This window comes from Sciurus vulgaris (assembly GCF_902686455.1).
Source record: "Sciurus vulgaris genome assembly, chromosome: 17".
NCBI classification, from domain to species: domain Eukaryota; kingdom Metazoa; phylum Chordata; class Mammalia; order Rodentia; family Sciuridae; genus Sciurus; species Sciurus vulgaris.
Window position 1 is genome coordinate 19164309 of NC_136478.1, and position 16489 is coordinate 19180797.

Consider the following 16489-nt stretch of genomic DNA (forward strand, 5'->3'; position numbering starts at 1 on the left):
TTTTGGAAGATACTACTTTGATAAGGTTCTTATTTTTTTTCTGTTTATATTGATTTGTTTAGATTTTTCTGTATTCTGGGATCAGTTTGCATAATTTATATTTTCCTAGTTAATCAATCATTTCATCCAATTATTCACACCTATTGGCTGTGGAAAGTCCTCCCACAGATTCTTTCACTTTCATTAGTGTTTGTGATTATTTCTCATTCTGGCTTCTAACATTAAATATATGTTCTCTCTCCCCCAGTTTTAATGGATTATTGGTCAGAGGTTTATCAATTTATTAGTTCTTTCAAATGACAACTCATATTAATCAAATCTATTATTTGTGCTAATATACAAGTTTTCTGCTCTTATCTTCATTGCTTCCCTAATTTCGGTTGTGAGGGGAAACCTGAGATATAGAGAAGACGGGGACAGGAGGAAGCGGGTAAATTTAGTAGTGTTAAGTGTGGAGGGGGCGAAAGTGGGGAAGAAAGGTAAGGTGATGCAAGTGAGTGGCAGAGGGATTATGGAAGCTTCCCGAAGTGGCACCCCTGGGCATCACTCCCTGAGGCCTCGTGGCCTGCATTCCCCCCCAGCCAGGTCATCAGCTCTCGGCTCACCATCCTCAGGATCTTCAACAATCCAGTAGGCGAGAAGCAAAAATGCTTGAGGCTGTCCGTGAATGTGCCGGGGACTTTAGCTCGGCCCACAGCACGCTTTTGGATAGCTACTTTCTCCTTTAGGTTGCGGGGCACAGGGTGTACAGCAGGCTCCTCTTGTGGGGCTGTCTTTGACAATTCTGGGGGTTCTGCATGTTTACGAGGTGCCTTGGACTTGGAAGGTTCAGCTTGAGCAGAGGTTTCGGCTTTTTTAGGGCGCTTGGGTGCAAAGGGCTTGGGTGCAGGGCCTTTGGGCCCTGAGGGCTTGGCTGCCGAGGGCTTGGACCCAGAAGGCTTAGCCGACAAGGGCTTGGACTCGGAAGGCTTGGATACAGAGGGCTGGACTACCGAAGGCCTGGATACGGAAGGCTTGGCCGCAGGCGGCTTGGATACTGAAGGCTTGGACGCAGGGTGCACTACGTATACGGAACGCGTGGAGCGGCTGGGCTGTAGTGTGGTAGGCTCGGGTTGTTTCGAGGCCTCCGGAGGTGCTGCGGGCTCCTGTTTGGAGTCTTCGGGATTCATGGTGGGCTTTCTGACTTGGCCTTCTCGGGCTGGCCCTGTGGCTTTGAGCCAGCACTGCCCCCAAAGCTTTCTCTGGGAGTCAGCGTCGCAACCCAACGGCTGCCAGGCACCTACCACTCGCGTGCACCCAGCTCTTGCCACGAGCGCGGACAAGCTGGACCTGTCTATTACCTTTGTTGCCACCCAGGCATGATGCTGCTACCTAGCATGGAAACTCAAAATCTCTTCCAACCCCTCCTTTGGTACTGCCAGCCAGCCCGGGAGGAGTAGCATTCTGGAGAGATTTAGAGGGATCCTGATGCCTCTTTCCCTGGCACAAACCCAAGAGCAGGGAAAACCAGATTCCATCCCTGGGCTCAAGGCACTCCCTTAGAGTTCTAGTAAGGCCTGCTAGGTGCAGGGTTGGAAAACCTCTCCCTCCAGCTCCCGCACTGAGAGTTGGCAGAGCCTTTGGTCAGGAAGAGCCAGTGCCTTGGGCGGGGGAAGCAAGACTCCTGAATGGAGGGAGAGGAGGGGAGGTGACCACTCCTTCCATCTGGGAGCCTGAGGACCTATCCGGGTAAGTCGACCCTGGAGTGTGGAATTGGACACCTGGCCTCAAGGTCCTACAAGGGACCCTGCTGTGGCCTTTCTCTTGATTTTTCTTAATAAATGGTGCTATCCCTGCCAAAAAAAAAAAAGAACTGCAGATGATATGTGGAATAAGGAAACATGTTTAATACTTATTGCCAACTAAAAAGAAATACAAAATTAGAACAATTCTTTGTCGTGAACAGGTTTTTTCTGGTAAGGACCACTTGGATTAAACAGAAGCTTCCGGTAAAGTAGGGCGCCATCTGCAATACAGCACACTGCTGTCACGAGTCCAAACACCTGGAACAAAGACACGCTGTCATTGGCTTCCATCATCACACCAGTTTTAAGTGGTCTGTCCAAGGAGTTCCCCTTTTCCTAGGGTACTGAGATTGCTCCCTGCTACTGCCATTTAAAATTAAAATTGGAAAAGCCTTTACCAAATTCTCCTGCCTACAGAAAGGAAAAGAGAATTTGTGAGCAAAAATAATAGTGAAGTTGTGTATAAATACACACACACACACACACACACACACACACATATATATATATATATATATATATATATATATATATATATATATATTTGTGGTACTGGGAATTGAACCTAGTGGCACTCTACCACTGAGCTATAACCCTGACCCCTTTAATTAAAAAAAAATTATTTATCAATGGATCTTTATTTATTTATTTATTTATATGTGGTGCTGAGAATCATCAAACCCAGTGCCTCACACATGCTAGGTAAGTGCTCTACCACTGAGCTACAACCCCAGCCCAATAATTTTTTACTTTGAGACAGATTCTTGCTAAGTTGCCAAGGGTGAACTCAAATTTGGGATCTTCCTGCCTGAGTCTCAGGAGCTGCTGGGATTCCAGGTGTACCTTACCACACCTGGCTTGTCTTTCTCCTGATTTGCTCCTGCATGTATTCTTTTCAGTCCTACTGACCATATTTAGTTATCATCAACTGTTTGTCTTCTCTATTGCCAAACTATAGCAGAAAGGGTCAAAGCTAATACCAGTTCAAGATTAAATCATGGGGACTGCAACTGTGATAAAAGCATTGGAGAACTGGAGTGATAATTCAGTGAAATCCCAATGGCTGGCTACAGCTGCTTAAGGGGTGAGATTCTAAACAGACCTTGTGAAAGTGAAATTGAGCTGGGAGTGGTAGTGCACACCTATAATCCTAGAGACTTGGGAGGCTGATGCAAGAGGATTGAAAGTTTGAGGGCAGCCTCAGTAATTTAGTGAGACTTTCAGCAACTTAGCCAGATCCTGTCTCAAAATAAAAAATAAAAAGGAATGGGGATGTAGTTCAGTGGTAAAGTGCCCCTGGGGCAAAGTCTCAGTACCAAAAGGAAAAAAAAAAAAAAAAAAAAGAAAAGATAAAGGGACCAATTAGAACAGGAGGTGGCCTTTAGGTACTCTGATGGCTACTTCACAGCTAGCACCTGGGCTGGAGAAGGGAGATGTTATTCCCTCCATACACTGGTCAGCTTTGTCCAGCCACCAGGAAGTCTAACTTCCTGGCTCCTCCAGTCTCCTTTTCCACTTAGTCTCAAGCCACTCCCTCCTAAGTTCTACCACACTGAGTACCTACTCCCAGTTCTTTTATGACTTCGATGTTTCTGCACATTGCTGGTTCTTCCCTCGGGAAACTTTCCCCTTTTCCTCTCCTCATTGTAGGTGAACTGCAATTCCACTGCCAGGGGGAGGCAGTTATCTCCTCTCTTCTGTGCCCAGCAGTACTGTCAACTGCTTATATGTAGCCATTTGCAAGTCTTTCTCCTGGGAAGGCTCTAAGCTAACTTGAGGATAGATAGGGCTCACACTCTAGCCCAGTACCATCCGAAAGGGATATGTGAGTCAACAATACAAGCCACATAATTAAGATTTTCCAAGAGCCACACTAAAGAAGTAAACAGGTAAAATTGACTTCATTACTACAATTTATTTAGCCAAATATATCCAAGATGTTATCATCTAACATGGTGTTAATATGATAAAATTATTAATGAAGTGTTATTTTTGGGGGGATAGTAAATCTTTGACAGTCAATGTGTATTTGATACTTACATCTTATCTCCAGACTGGCCACATTTCTGGTACTGAGTAGCTACATATGGCTAGTGGCTACTGTACTGGATAGCACTGTCTTCTACTGTGTCAGCACTTAAGGGATGAATGAACAAATGAACAAGTAGACAGATGGATGCATGCAAGTCCTATGCCTGGTCGTTTTTCTTCATATTAGAGAGGGATAATAGATTGTCCTAGAAAACAGTTAGGGGAACTGCTATTATAGTGTTGCCTCATTTCTAGAATAATTCTGATCCCTCCAGAAGTTGCTTATGGCATAAGGAAGATGAAAACCATGGGCTCTGAAATATATGGCTGTCTGAGAGTGGTCCATTCTTCTAAGTGGTCCATACTGTGAAAGTACAAGGAAGCAGGAGGGAAGAACTTGGAAATTCAACTCTCCAGATTAGAACTTAGAGGTGAAATGATTTGGAACCTCAGAAGAATCTTAGATGGAAGCCTAATTAAATTACTTGACCCTTTTATTTTGGCTTCTTTTCTAGGATAAAGTCTGATTAAACTGATTTTCTCTTCTTCAAGTGGTGTTTGGAATTAACCTTTGATTGCAAGTCTTCCTACTACATTCCTTTATCATAAGGGCATCTATTATATTCTACCTGAAAAAGTATCAGAACAGTCTGTCTCACTTTAATGAGTGATATGTGTCTTTTTATTTAAAAATGTGAGCTATGAAACTCAATATTATTATTATTATTTTTGCTTGATATCAGGTTTCTCAGAGCTAAGTGTTGAAACTGATTTTGCCAGTATTTCTCTATCAATAAGGACTGTATAGGAACCTCATATCTCTTCGTGTTAATATAATCAGAACATGTATTCACTTATACAGAGCATCAAGCCAGTAGGCACCGTATATTGGCCTTGGAATTCCAAAGATGAATATAGTATAGTTTTTTGTACTTCTGTTTTTCAAATAAATTTGCATTCTGATAAAACCTGAAGAAAGAAATTAGGAAGACCTCTACTTACCCCTCCAAGGATTGTCAGTGTTGTGGTTTCTGGTATCAGTGCCAAAACAGATACGATAATCATGAATAATGTTGTTACCATCGAGTTGATAATATCCTAAAACACAGAGTAGGATACAGAACAGCTTTACAAAAGGATCACCAAAGGATAGGGGTGTAGCTCAGTGTAGAGGCCTTGCCTGGCAGGTGTAAGGCCCTGGGTGGTGTGATACCTGGCAGCACAAAAAAAGAAAAAAAAAAAAAAAAGACAAGTCCATCAAGCAACAACAAAAGGGCCAGTTCCCTAAAGAATTTGAAAATCACATTTTATTAAATTTATTTAGTATACATCTTTCAGGAAGCCAAAGTGCTACAGTAAAATGACATCTATATACTGTTTGGTCTACGATGACACCTAGTGGTTCTCTTTACCTATAATCCATCAAACATTTAACTACTTTAAGATGTATTTCTTTTTTACATAATATAAATGTAGTTGGAAGTAGGCTGGGGATGTAGCTCAGTGGTAGAGGGCTCCTGGAGTCACTCCCTAGTATAGGAAAAAAAAAGTGCCATTTATATTTTTGAATGGATATGTAGAGTGGGTAACATGGGGCAAGTACATTGTCTTTATTCTGGAACGGTTTATGTATGTTTGCAGATAAGCAGGCAGGAGGGAATCAACACAGGAATACTAAATGTCAAAATTGATAACTTAGAGAAGTAGTTATTCAAAAGAAGGCTGGAAGAGATTGGATGAGGGTAGGACAAGATTAGACACTTAGGAAAAAAGTTCTCATTTGCAGGAAATATTGAAACTGGCTATCCTAGGTTAATTTTCCTGTATGCTGAACATTTTGCTTCCATTCAAGGCAAAAGTCCACATCACTACTTCAGCCCTGTAGTCCTGCCTCTTGCGGGCAATTTGGTCTACATATGAATGACTTGGATAAAAGTGGTGTTTTAGGGAGTGTAAGAACCACAGGGAAAAAAATGGTGTGCCTGCAGAACATGATTCTTAGTGGAAAATTAAAAAGATTTTAATATTAAAAATGAAACATCAATATGCCATGAAGTAGAATATACACTTAATTACAAAAATAGAGATTTCACAGAAATTTTGAGCCTCAAATGCCTGGGTTGGCTCACTTGGTGTGCTTTCTGTTATGGGGTACTTGAGGGGGACAGAGCAGGCCTGCTCTAGAGATTGTTGTTGGGGACTACAACTGTGGGACAATAACAAATCCAAGTGCAGATGACCAACCCTTTTCCTGATCACTAAAAACACAAGCACTTCAAAGTTGCCTTGTCCCTACCCACAGGTTACCTGGAATCTTCAGCCAGCTGAGTCCGTCACTTGAGTTGCAGCTAAAGAGTTCCTGGCAAATTCTCCAGCTGTGTTCTGCCTCTCATTCCACTCTGCAGGGACCTCATTCTGTTCTTAACCTTTCTTTGTTCCTGGTCAAACTTCCTCCACTCTCCTGTGGCCTCTGTGGTTACAAGTGTCTTTCCTTTCCTGCTGTGTCCCACAACTTTCCTGTTTGCCACTTGAGGCAAACTGCTCTGGGAAAGACCCCTAGGGGCCTCTTTATTAATATAGCCAGTGAAAGAATGTATATGTATATCTCAGCACTTATCTTTCTTTCTATGTGACCCTTCTTCACGAAATGCTTTTCTATCTTGGCTTCTGTGACACTGTCTCCCTTGGGTCCTCCACTGCCTTTCCCTGGCCACACTCCTCACCATGAGTGTTGGTTTCCCAGTTTCACCTTCAGCTCCCTCCACTCTCTCTCTAGACCCATCTGGCCAGGCCAAGCTCAGTTGCTATCACCAGTTGATGACTCCCAAACCCCAGCTGCAGCTCCTCCCTCTAAGCTTCAAATGTAGTAAATATTGCCATCAGAGTCTCCCGTAAACAATTAAAATCTAACATTTCTTAAACTGAACTTGTTGCAATCTGGTCTCTCCCACCCTTTCTTTCTTAAGACTATTCTTCCTTTTGATATCCTCTTCAGATAGTTATTTAAAAAAAAATTTTTTTTTAGATATTGATAGACCTTTATTTTATTCACTTATTTATATGTGGTGCTGAGAATCGAACACAGTGCCTCACACATGCTAGGCAAGTGCTCTACCACTGGGCCACAACTCTACCCTTCAGATAGTTATTTAAACAACAAGTATTCTACCTAGTTCCCCCATCCTATCAATTCTACCTCATTAACACATCTTATCATTTTCATGCTTGGATTATGATGACAGACTTTTAAATGGTTTCTAAGAACTTCTAGTATTTTTCCTCTTCAAGTCATTATAGACATGGCCACCAGTGTCTATAATGGTAACCTGTAAACTTGTCATGCCCCCTTACTGAAAAACCTTCAAAAGCTCCCACCAGCCTTTCAGTTAGAGCTCAGGGCACAGAAACTTGCATGCTCTGACTCCCTGCTGCCTCAAGCCTTCCCCTCTGCCCCCTTTCTTGTTCACAACTTGATACCCCAGCCACTCAGAGCTGCCTGCAGGTCCTGCAGGGTAATGCTCTTTTTCCACCCAGACCCTCACATATACTACTACTTCTGAGAAAGCCCTTTCCGCTCTATCACTCTGCTGCTAACCACTTTGGCTCAAGCAGTCTTTCCTCACAAGCCTGTTGTGACTGTCTCCTTTTCTGGCTGGATGCTTCCACACCATCCTGTATATGTCAATCAAGCCCCGAGTCACTGCATTCTCATCCCTCTTGCTTTCTGACTACACTGAAAGTTTCTCAAGTGCAAGATTTATGTTTTGTTTTATCCGAGAACAGATTTAAAAACCTGGGATTAGCAGATGCTTATCATTTGTTGAATAAAGCATTACATTAAATCAAGATCAAGATCAGAGAGGAATCTGGGATTCATAATTCAGCAGTCACTTAATTACTCATATAGCATTATTTCTAAGAGATTACAACATTGGCAAAGTTGATCCTGAGACTTGGAGACTACCTCCAGTATGCTACATATAAGCTGCTCTCTCAGTGTATTCTGTTAAATTTAGGGCTCCAATTTTATCACTGGGACATATAAGAAGCTCCAGAAAATTATTGCATTTGGAGAAAAATACTAAAATCTGTCAGTTTTGTTAACTCTGGAGAAGCAGAGCAGGAAGACTAACTACACAACTTTTAAGCAAATGTGGACCCATATTCCTTATCTCCTTGAAGAAATCCTTGGAATAACGTATCTTACCTCTTTCTGCTACTGAAGGTCATCTGAGAAAGGCCTTGTAATCTCTTTTCCTAGACCTCCCTCCAATCAGGTTCAGCTCAGAAGTATAGATCAAGTGGGAATTTTGAGAGGGGCTATGAAGATGTTAATCTATTTCACAGCTTTTCCCTTTGGGGACTTCTTTAGCTTGTGATTAGCCTGAAATTTTCATCATTAGCTTTTAAAGGTGGTTCCAAAAGGTACCCTTTATAGTCAGAGTAAAACTCTGAAGTCCTCTCTCCTCAACAGGAGTTACTAACTTGGATATAATCACTTTGGAATCCAAGAGGCCAAGACATGGCAGCTACTAGTCCAGCCAAAGATGGAAAGGGCATTAAAGACTATAGACATTTTCAAGCAAGATAACATCGTATTATATTTAGCTTTCCCAATTGGTTTGATTTTCCAGTTAGTGATCAGGGTTGTATAAGGATAGATATTATATACCTGCTCTCATCTCCATCCCCCAGTTGTGAGGTCACATCAACATGCAGTTAAAAGGGAGGTAAAGATTAAGAATGCTGTAGAATTTTATTAACATGATCCTAAATTTAAATTTCTTCAGATGACCCATACTTGAGTGAATTCTTTAAACAGAAAGGTCAGCCACATCTACTGGTAGAAGGAGCACAGAGAGAATTTATATTCTGTGGCAGCCCAGGATCCCGGAGACCCTCTCCCAAGGACAATACAGAGCACATGAGCAGCAAGTAAAGTTCCTCCTTCTTAAATCTATCAGGGACCATCCTAAACATGTAAAGAACCAACCAACAGAGTTTACTAAAATGTGTCATGGTGGCAGGAAAAGTAATTAAATCTTAAGGATAAAACTGAACACTTACAAGCAAAGGCCAAAATAACCATTTCATCAATCGATCAAGTCTAAAGATATATAAAATTATGAAAAATAAAATAATAGTGACTTCAAATCCAGTGATAACAATGTATGGTTCAGGGGCTTGTGCGAGGATAAAGCAGGTCATAGATGTCACAGTTAGTACCTAGGAGAAAAACAAACAAACCATGCTTTATTCAATGATTTTTTGAATATAGTTTAAACTGTAAAAGTGATCATTTCTAAAATGATCAAATAAATAGGTTTCTGTCATATGCACATACATATAAGAGGTATGACAAAAATGTATGAATACTAACCTTTCTTTGTATTTTAGAGGATTAGGGGTGCCCCTTTATTTTAACTAATTACTCTACTTAATTAATTATTATGTGGTTTTTTTTTTTCAGTATTGGAAGTTGAACCCAGGGGCTCTTTACCACTGAACTACACCCCCAACCCCTTTTTTTCAATTTTGAGACAGGGTCTCGCTAAGTTGCTGAGGCTGGCTTTGAACTTACCATCCTTCTGTCTCAGCATCCTGAGTAATTGGGATCATAGGCAGGTACCATGGAGCCCGGCTTCACTTGTACTTCTGGTATGACAGTTTACCGCATCTGTTTCCTTCATCTTTTCCACCAAATAGCTCCTTTCCCTCTCATACTTTTAATTTGTCCTCCTCTCCTACTTATCCTATAAATATATGTGAGGGAAGCCAACCTTATTTAGCAGAATCAGACTGTTCCTTGTCTCGTTTCTCTGAGAGAATGGCTCCCTAACTCCATCCTATCCTGTCCATCACAGAAGAAGCTCTTCTGGGTCTTGGCCTCCATTACCTGTGTGTATATAAATTAAAGAGTTGGGCTACTCCATGTTGTTGTTAGAGGCCAGAGTTGGTATGGTCAGACCATCACACCGCCCTCTCATTTAGAAAGAGTATTGGCTCTTGTGTGTTTATTGAGTAGTAAGTTTTTGGGTAACTGACTGATTAACAGCCAACATCATCCTCTGGCAGTTAACACTTTTCTCATCTACTGGGGAAGTGGCATGTGCTTTAAGTTGTGTTTTCCTAAAACAAGTACACATACCCTTTTCTTCCATCCTGTTCCCCATAGAAATTCCTGTTGTTTTCTACTTCTTGTTATGCTTCTCAAAAATGTCTGTGTACTTGACTGTCTATAATTCCTTATTATTCACTTATCATTCCTTAATGCTTGGCAATCTGGAATTTTCTTCAAACTTAAGTTGAATGTTGCCATGAAAAATACCAGTTTAATACACGTTGTTAGAGAAAAAAATTTTGATGCTTAATGGCTCTATTCAAAATACATTTTTACATAATTTATCCCACTAAACACAATGCCAACAGAATTAAAGACATTGTAAGTGTGGGGAAAAAAACACCCCTGAAGATAATTAATCTAATTCAACTTTTTCATTTCTAAAGGAAGATAGAGAATATGGTAACATTAGGTAAATTCTTAAAGGAAAAGATGAGTTGGTGGATTCCAGGCAGTTCTGTCAATGCCACGAAGTTCTTAGGGAATAGAGCTCTATACAAAGTCTCTTTGTGTCCTTGGAAGTGGTTTAGTCAAGAGTCTTCCCTGGCTAGATATATATTAACTTTCCAGATAGTACCATCTACACATTCTTTTTAACTTTAAATCTACATAGGCTCAATTACTTTATTAGTGCAAAAGTACTCTATCTTTGAGTTTCTAAATTGGTGAGTTTGACTACCAATAACTAGTCATTAAATTACTTCATTCTTTTTTTAAATTTTAGTATTTTTTTTTTTTTTTAGTTGTAGATGGACACAATACATTTTATTTATTTATTTATTTATTTTTATGTGGTGCTGAGGATTGAACCCAGGGCCTCATAAATGCTAGGCAAGTGTTCTACGACTGAGCTGCAAATCCAGCCCAATTACTTCATTCTTTATAATTACTTTTAGCAATGTGTCATCTCAAATGAGTTCATGGATAAAAATCATAGTGATGCATGCCTGTAATCCTAGTGACTGGAGAGCCTGAGTCAGGAGAAGTTGGAGGCCAGCCTGAGCAATTCAGCGAGACCCTGTTTCAGAATAAAAAAGGGCTGGGGATGTAGCTCACTGGTGGAGAGTCTCTGGTTTTAATCCCCAGTACTGCTAAGTATATAAATAAACAAGAAAGTAAAATCAAGCTCATTTTTTTTTCAGTTCCCATCCTCTGTAGCCTTTTTGTATGATAGTTATTGGCACTGGTGATTGTCCCACTTCTTACAATTTCCTGATTTCTGTCCCACTAGGTTCTCCCTCCATGCACCTTTTCTAAACTTCTGGCCTTTGTTTCCAGTTATCTTTTAAAACCCCACTCACATCCCCAGCATCTCTTCAGTGTTCTATGGAAACTGACTTTGTTATCACTGATTTCAAAAGTACTAAATTTAATGAAGGCTTTCTCTCTCTCTCTCTTTCTTTTGTGTTACTGGGGATTGAATGTAAGGCCTACTTCCCATTCATCTGGCTCCCAGGTTATCTTCCCTTGTTATTGTACTTCCTGCAACTGTTCTCTCTTGGTGGGCTCCTCCCCTTTTACCCACCTCTTTAAAATGCTGGCTTTCCTCTGGATTTGGTCCACATCCCACTCTGTGAGTCTATCCCTGGTCTAAACCCAACAATTCACACTTAGACATTCAGAAACCCCAACCAGATTAACAGGAATTTCAAATCCATCAAAACTAAACTCATTTTGCCTCTCCTCCCCTATTCATCACCTCAGTTGGTGGTACTACAATCTACTTCATTATCCACCATAAGAACCTAAGATCTGGCTCCTTCTCTTCACAACTGAGCTGGCTTCATGCCTAAACCTGTTTGTCATTCTCTGCTCTTCAACCCTACAACTACTGCTCTTCAGCATCTTTTCCTTGAACTACCATGACAAAGATGCTACAGTAAAATTTCTAAAATGCAAATATGTTTGTATTGCTTCATCTACTAAAAATCCTTCAACAGCTGTCTGTGGACTTTAGAACAGAGCCTACCTCTCGTCTTGTATTCAAGGTCTTCTATGATTTAGCTCCTGTCTACTTCTCTAGCAGACTTGTCTCACAACTTACCCAAAAGATAATTCCAATGTTTACTTCTTGGTCCTCATTTTACTTGAATTAATATCAGTATTGGATGCAGTTGATCATGCCCTCCTGTCTTCACTGAGCTTCCAGGACACCATACTCTTGGTTTCTCTTACCCACCCCCCAACTGCTCCCTCTAGTTCTTTGCTAGTTTCACCTCTTCACCCCGATCTCTGAATATTGGAATGTTCTGGGGCTCAACCCTCAGTCCTCTTTTATGCTCTATCTATACTTCTCTTTTGATGACCTTGTTAGTCTTATGGCTTTAAATACCTTTACTTCTGAAGCCTGACCTCTCTACCAAAATCCAGTCTTGTTTATTCCAATTCCCTATTCAATATTTCCACTTGGATGTCTAATAGGTATCTCTGATTTAACACTGAAATCCAAAATTGAACTTCTGGTTCTCCTCTCACATATGATTCACCCATAGGCTTTCTGATCTCAGCAGATGACAACTAAATCTTTCCAGTTGCTTAGGCAGAAAGTGTTGGTATTATCTTGGATTCCTTTCTTTCTCCCATTCCACATCTAGTTCATCAGCAAATCTTGTTGGTGCTACTTTCAAAACACATATTGAGCATCCCTAATCCGAAAATCTAAAATGCTTCAAATCCAAAAAACTTTCTTGAGTTGCTAACATAATACCACAATTTGAAAAATTCCATACCTGACCTCTGATGGTGTGAACAGACTTGGTTTCATGAACAAAATTATTAAAACTAGTATATAAAATTACCTTCAGGCTATGTATATAAGTACCTGAAACATAAATGAATTTTGTGTTTACTTGGGTTCCTTCCCCAAGATATCTCCTTACATATACATATACATGAAAATCTGAAACTCTTCTGGTCCCAAGCATGTTGGATAAAGGATACTCAACTTGTATATCTCAAATGTGACTACTTCTTTTTTTTGGGGGGATACCAGGGATTAAACCCAGGGGTGCTTAACCACTGAGCCACATCCCCAAACCTTTTTAATATTTTTTATTTAGAGACAGGGTCTTGCTGAGTTGCTTAGAGCCTCACTAAGTTGCTGAGGCTAGCTTTGGACTTGCAATCCTACTGCCTCAGCCTCCTAAGCTGCTGGGATTACAGGTGTGCACCACCACACCTGGCTCAAATGTGACTACTTCTTATTATCTACTTGGCTACCACCAGCCACCATCATCTCTTGTGCAGAATACCATAATAGCTTTAAATGGCCTCCATGGTTCTACCTTTACCCTATAACAACCCCCTCCTGTCCCTTCCTTAAACTATTTATTGTTAGTATACTTGAAAAAAAAAAAAAGAGTCAAATTATATAAACCTTTACTTAAAACCTTCTCATCTCCACTGTGTTCCTCTCACTCACTCCACTCCAGGCACACCGGCTACCTTGCTCAATCTTGATCCCTTTAGGCACATTTCTACCATAGGGCCATTACTGGATTTTTCCTCTGACTTAAACACTCTCCTCCACATAACTCCCTCAACTCTCTGATGTCAAGTCGACAAGGACTAACTTATTACTGCAAACTTCCTCTTCAAACTTCCCCTCCCCCATCTCTGTATCCTCCCTTACCCAGCTTTATTTTCTCTTGTTCCATAGCACTTATCACCTCCTAGAACATCACATGATTAATTTTTTGTGTTTCTCTCCCTGGCTCTCCTACCCCAATATGTAAACTCCATGAAGATAGGGATCTTTGCTTTGTTCACTGAAACCTCTCAATGGCCAGGAACAGTGCCTGACAGATGTCATGCATTCAATAAATATTTGTTGAATGAATAAATAAGGCAACATTCAAAACTTCTTATAGTTTGCTGTATAAATCATGGATTTTTTTGTTTTCTTCATGCCTTGGTGAATCTCTCTTAGACCCCACCCTAAGTTCCTTTATGAAGAGTTTCCTAACACTTCTCTTTATTTCCTTGGTTAGAGGTCTTAACTTTATACCCTATCTCTACCTTGTTCCCATTATAGTTATTTGTTTCTGTGCCTGTCTGACTAAATTGAAGAATTCTAAGAGTCAGGGACTTGTCTTGGTACGTCTTTGTTGTTCCTGGTATTAGCCCAGAACCTGAAATACACTAAATGTTCAGATTGCTTTTTAAGGAAGTAATACAAAAAACTAAACTTTTCTCATGAAACCTGTTCCTCTTCCAGTGTACCAGAGCTTTTGGTACCTACCACAAAACTCCAGACCTTCAGGTCATTTTCCACCTGATTATTTATTCCTAACCAAAGGTCTCTCTCTCTCTCTCTCTCTCTCTCTCTCTCTTTTTACTCCAGAGTAGTTTTCTAAGCTTCTCATATGCATCCTAATTTGTATTATAATATAGGTATTTCTCAGAATCTCAGACTTTTCGTATGGAAGGATCTTAAATACAATTTGTTCTACTCACTCACCTAAAGTCTGAATCTTTACCACATCCTTCCCAAGTGCTCCTCTGTGCGTATTACCTTTGTTGCCTGGGAATTGACTGTTTTCCCAAGTAGCCATTTTGACACCTTTTCTGAAAATAAAATTCTTTCCTATGTTGTTACTTTAAACTATTTCAACCTCTTCTCCCATGTTAACTCTTTAAAATTTAAAACAATTTTTCCCTTTCCCTTGAGTTTTCTAGAATCCCTTCAGCTAAGATTGTCTCCACTTAACTACCTCAGGGCTCCCCTCCAAATGATAATTTTCTCCAAACCACTGTTCAGAACTGACAGCAATGCTCCTAATAAATATGAAGCCCTAAAATAGGCAAGTTCCCTCTTTGTCCTTGCTCTGGACTGTATGTCTTGAGCTTGGTCACATCAAAAGTCTGACTTAAGTAACCTTAGCATCTCCCGAAACCCCTAGGATCTTTCTAATTCTGTTTGGCTTCTGAGTGCTACAGCACTGACTGCATCGCCTGGTCACCTGAACTACAGTTCAGGTGCAGGCTTGGGAGTCCAAGTGTAGGTCATTCAGGTAGGTCTGGGGACTTTGTTTAATGACTATCCCTAAACCCTCTCAGGAGAGGACAGTGCTTTATGACTCTTTCTCCCCCAGGGGGCAGAGCAAAATGCCTTGCTTGTGGGGAAGCCCAGATAAAAACAAGATTGACAGAGCAAATGTGGAGTTCCGCTGCACACTTAATGACCGTTCTTCCGGCCCTCGAACACCCCTGCTGACTCACTTCGACCCGCGCCCTGTCCCCAGCCTTGTCCCTCACCAGCCGCAGCATCTTCACGTGGCCTTTCACGCTGCAGCAAAAGGGGCGATGTTTTCCTTTCGGTTGCACGGTCTCCATTGCACCAGCAGACTTGACAGCCGCACTTCTCCTAACCTTCTCTGCAGCGCCGCACCCTGCCAAGCTTCGCGCGGAGAACCTTAACCGCCGCCGCCCCTCTGGGCTTCCCGCCCTCGCGCGCGCGTGCGCAGGGCGCCACGGGTCCCCGCACTCGTGCGCATGCGCGCCACGGAAACCTCTCGCTCCGCCTGGTGGACCCTGGCACAAACGCGACTTAGCGGGGGCCAGCAAAGTGGGTCGGCCTCCTGTTAGTCCGCCTCATCCTGCCTGGTACTAAGGCTCACAGCTCTCCCTAGGAGCTTTCCTGTCTGCTGGCGCTCGCAGGGTTGGGGTAGGGGAGGACAGGCAAGGGAGGGTGACCCAGGATGACTGCTCTGCCTCCGCAGACCCTGGGCATCTCAAATGCCACCTCCGTAGAGAAAGATTTCCCTTGATCACCCTGTCTAGAGTGGCCACCGTCACTCTCTCCTCAGCCTTTATCTCTAGCTGATATCATAAGACTGATTTCTGTGAGGAAAGGTTGATTAATATGTACCGAGTTTTATATAGTTAGGAGAAAGTTCTGGTGTGCTATTGCACCCTATGGTGGCTATAGAGAATGATAACTATTTTACTTAAAATTAAGAAGCTCGAAGAAAGGGTTTTGAATGTTTTCACCACGAAGAGGTGATAATGTTGATCTACCCTGATTTGAACACTACATAATGTATACATGTATTGAAATATCACAGGGTACCTGGTAAATAGGTACACTATTTAAGTATTAATTAAAAAATAATATAAATTCCACAAAAGCAAGGACCTGTCTGTGTCTCTCCCTGCAAGGTCTGGCACACAGTAGCTGTAGCATATGTATAGCCTGAACTAAGGGTCTGGACTTCATACCCTATCTCTGCCCCCAGGGCATCACAGCCTAGCTGGGTAAGTCTGTTAGTTCTGCATAGTTTTACTTTTGCCTCACACTGATGCTAGTGTTTGCATATCTAGAATAGCCTTAGGTCCCTCAGATACTCCATGTTTTCCACAAGTGCTCTGTTGAAGGCAATGAGGTCACTCACAAAAGTATTGACCTTAGTCTTGAAGTTTATTTACAGAGAGCACACCTGCACTTGTGAAGTGTGTGAAAGGCAGGAATCTCAAGATGGGATGGTGGTTTTCTGGTCACAGATCTAGAGGCTAAGGTTAAAAAAGATTTCTTTCTCCCTGCCCAAGAATTACT

The 16489-nt window shown here is 41.5% G+C and overlaps 1 protein-coding gene across 2 annotated transcripts; it reads right to left on the minus strand.

Moving 5' to 3' along the window:
* Positions 1-1864: 1864 nt before the first annotated feature.
* LOC306648887 (chemokine-like factor) lies at positions 1865-15400 on the minus strand. 2 transcript variants are annotated; one of them, XM_079119313.1, is made up of 4 exons: positions 15193-15394; positions 8883-9041; positions 4818-4913; positions 1865-2042 (listed from the first exon to the last, which is right to left on the minus strand). In XM_079119313.1, the coding sequence occupies exons 1-4, from the start codon at positions 15268-15270 to the stop codon at positions 1920-1922; spliced, it is 456 nt and encodes a 151-aa protein (XP_078975439.1). In that variant the 5' UTR covers positions 15271-15394; the 3' UTR covers positions 1865-1919. The 2 variants fall into 2 exon arrangements, with proteins under 2 accessions (XP_078975439.1, XP_078975440.1); XM_079119314.1 differs by lacking the exon at positions 8883-9041 and having other exon boundaries at positions 15193-15400.
* Between the last annotated feature and the right edge of the window lie 1089 nt (positions 15401-16489).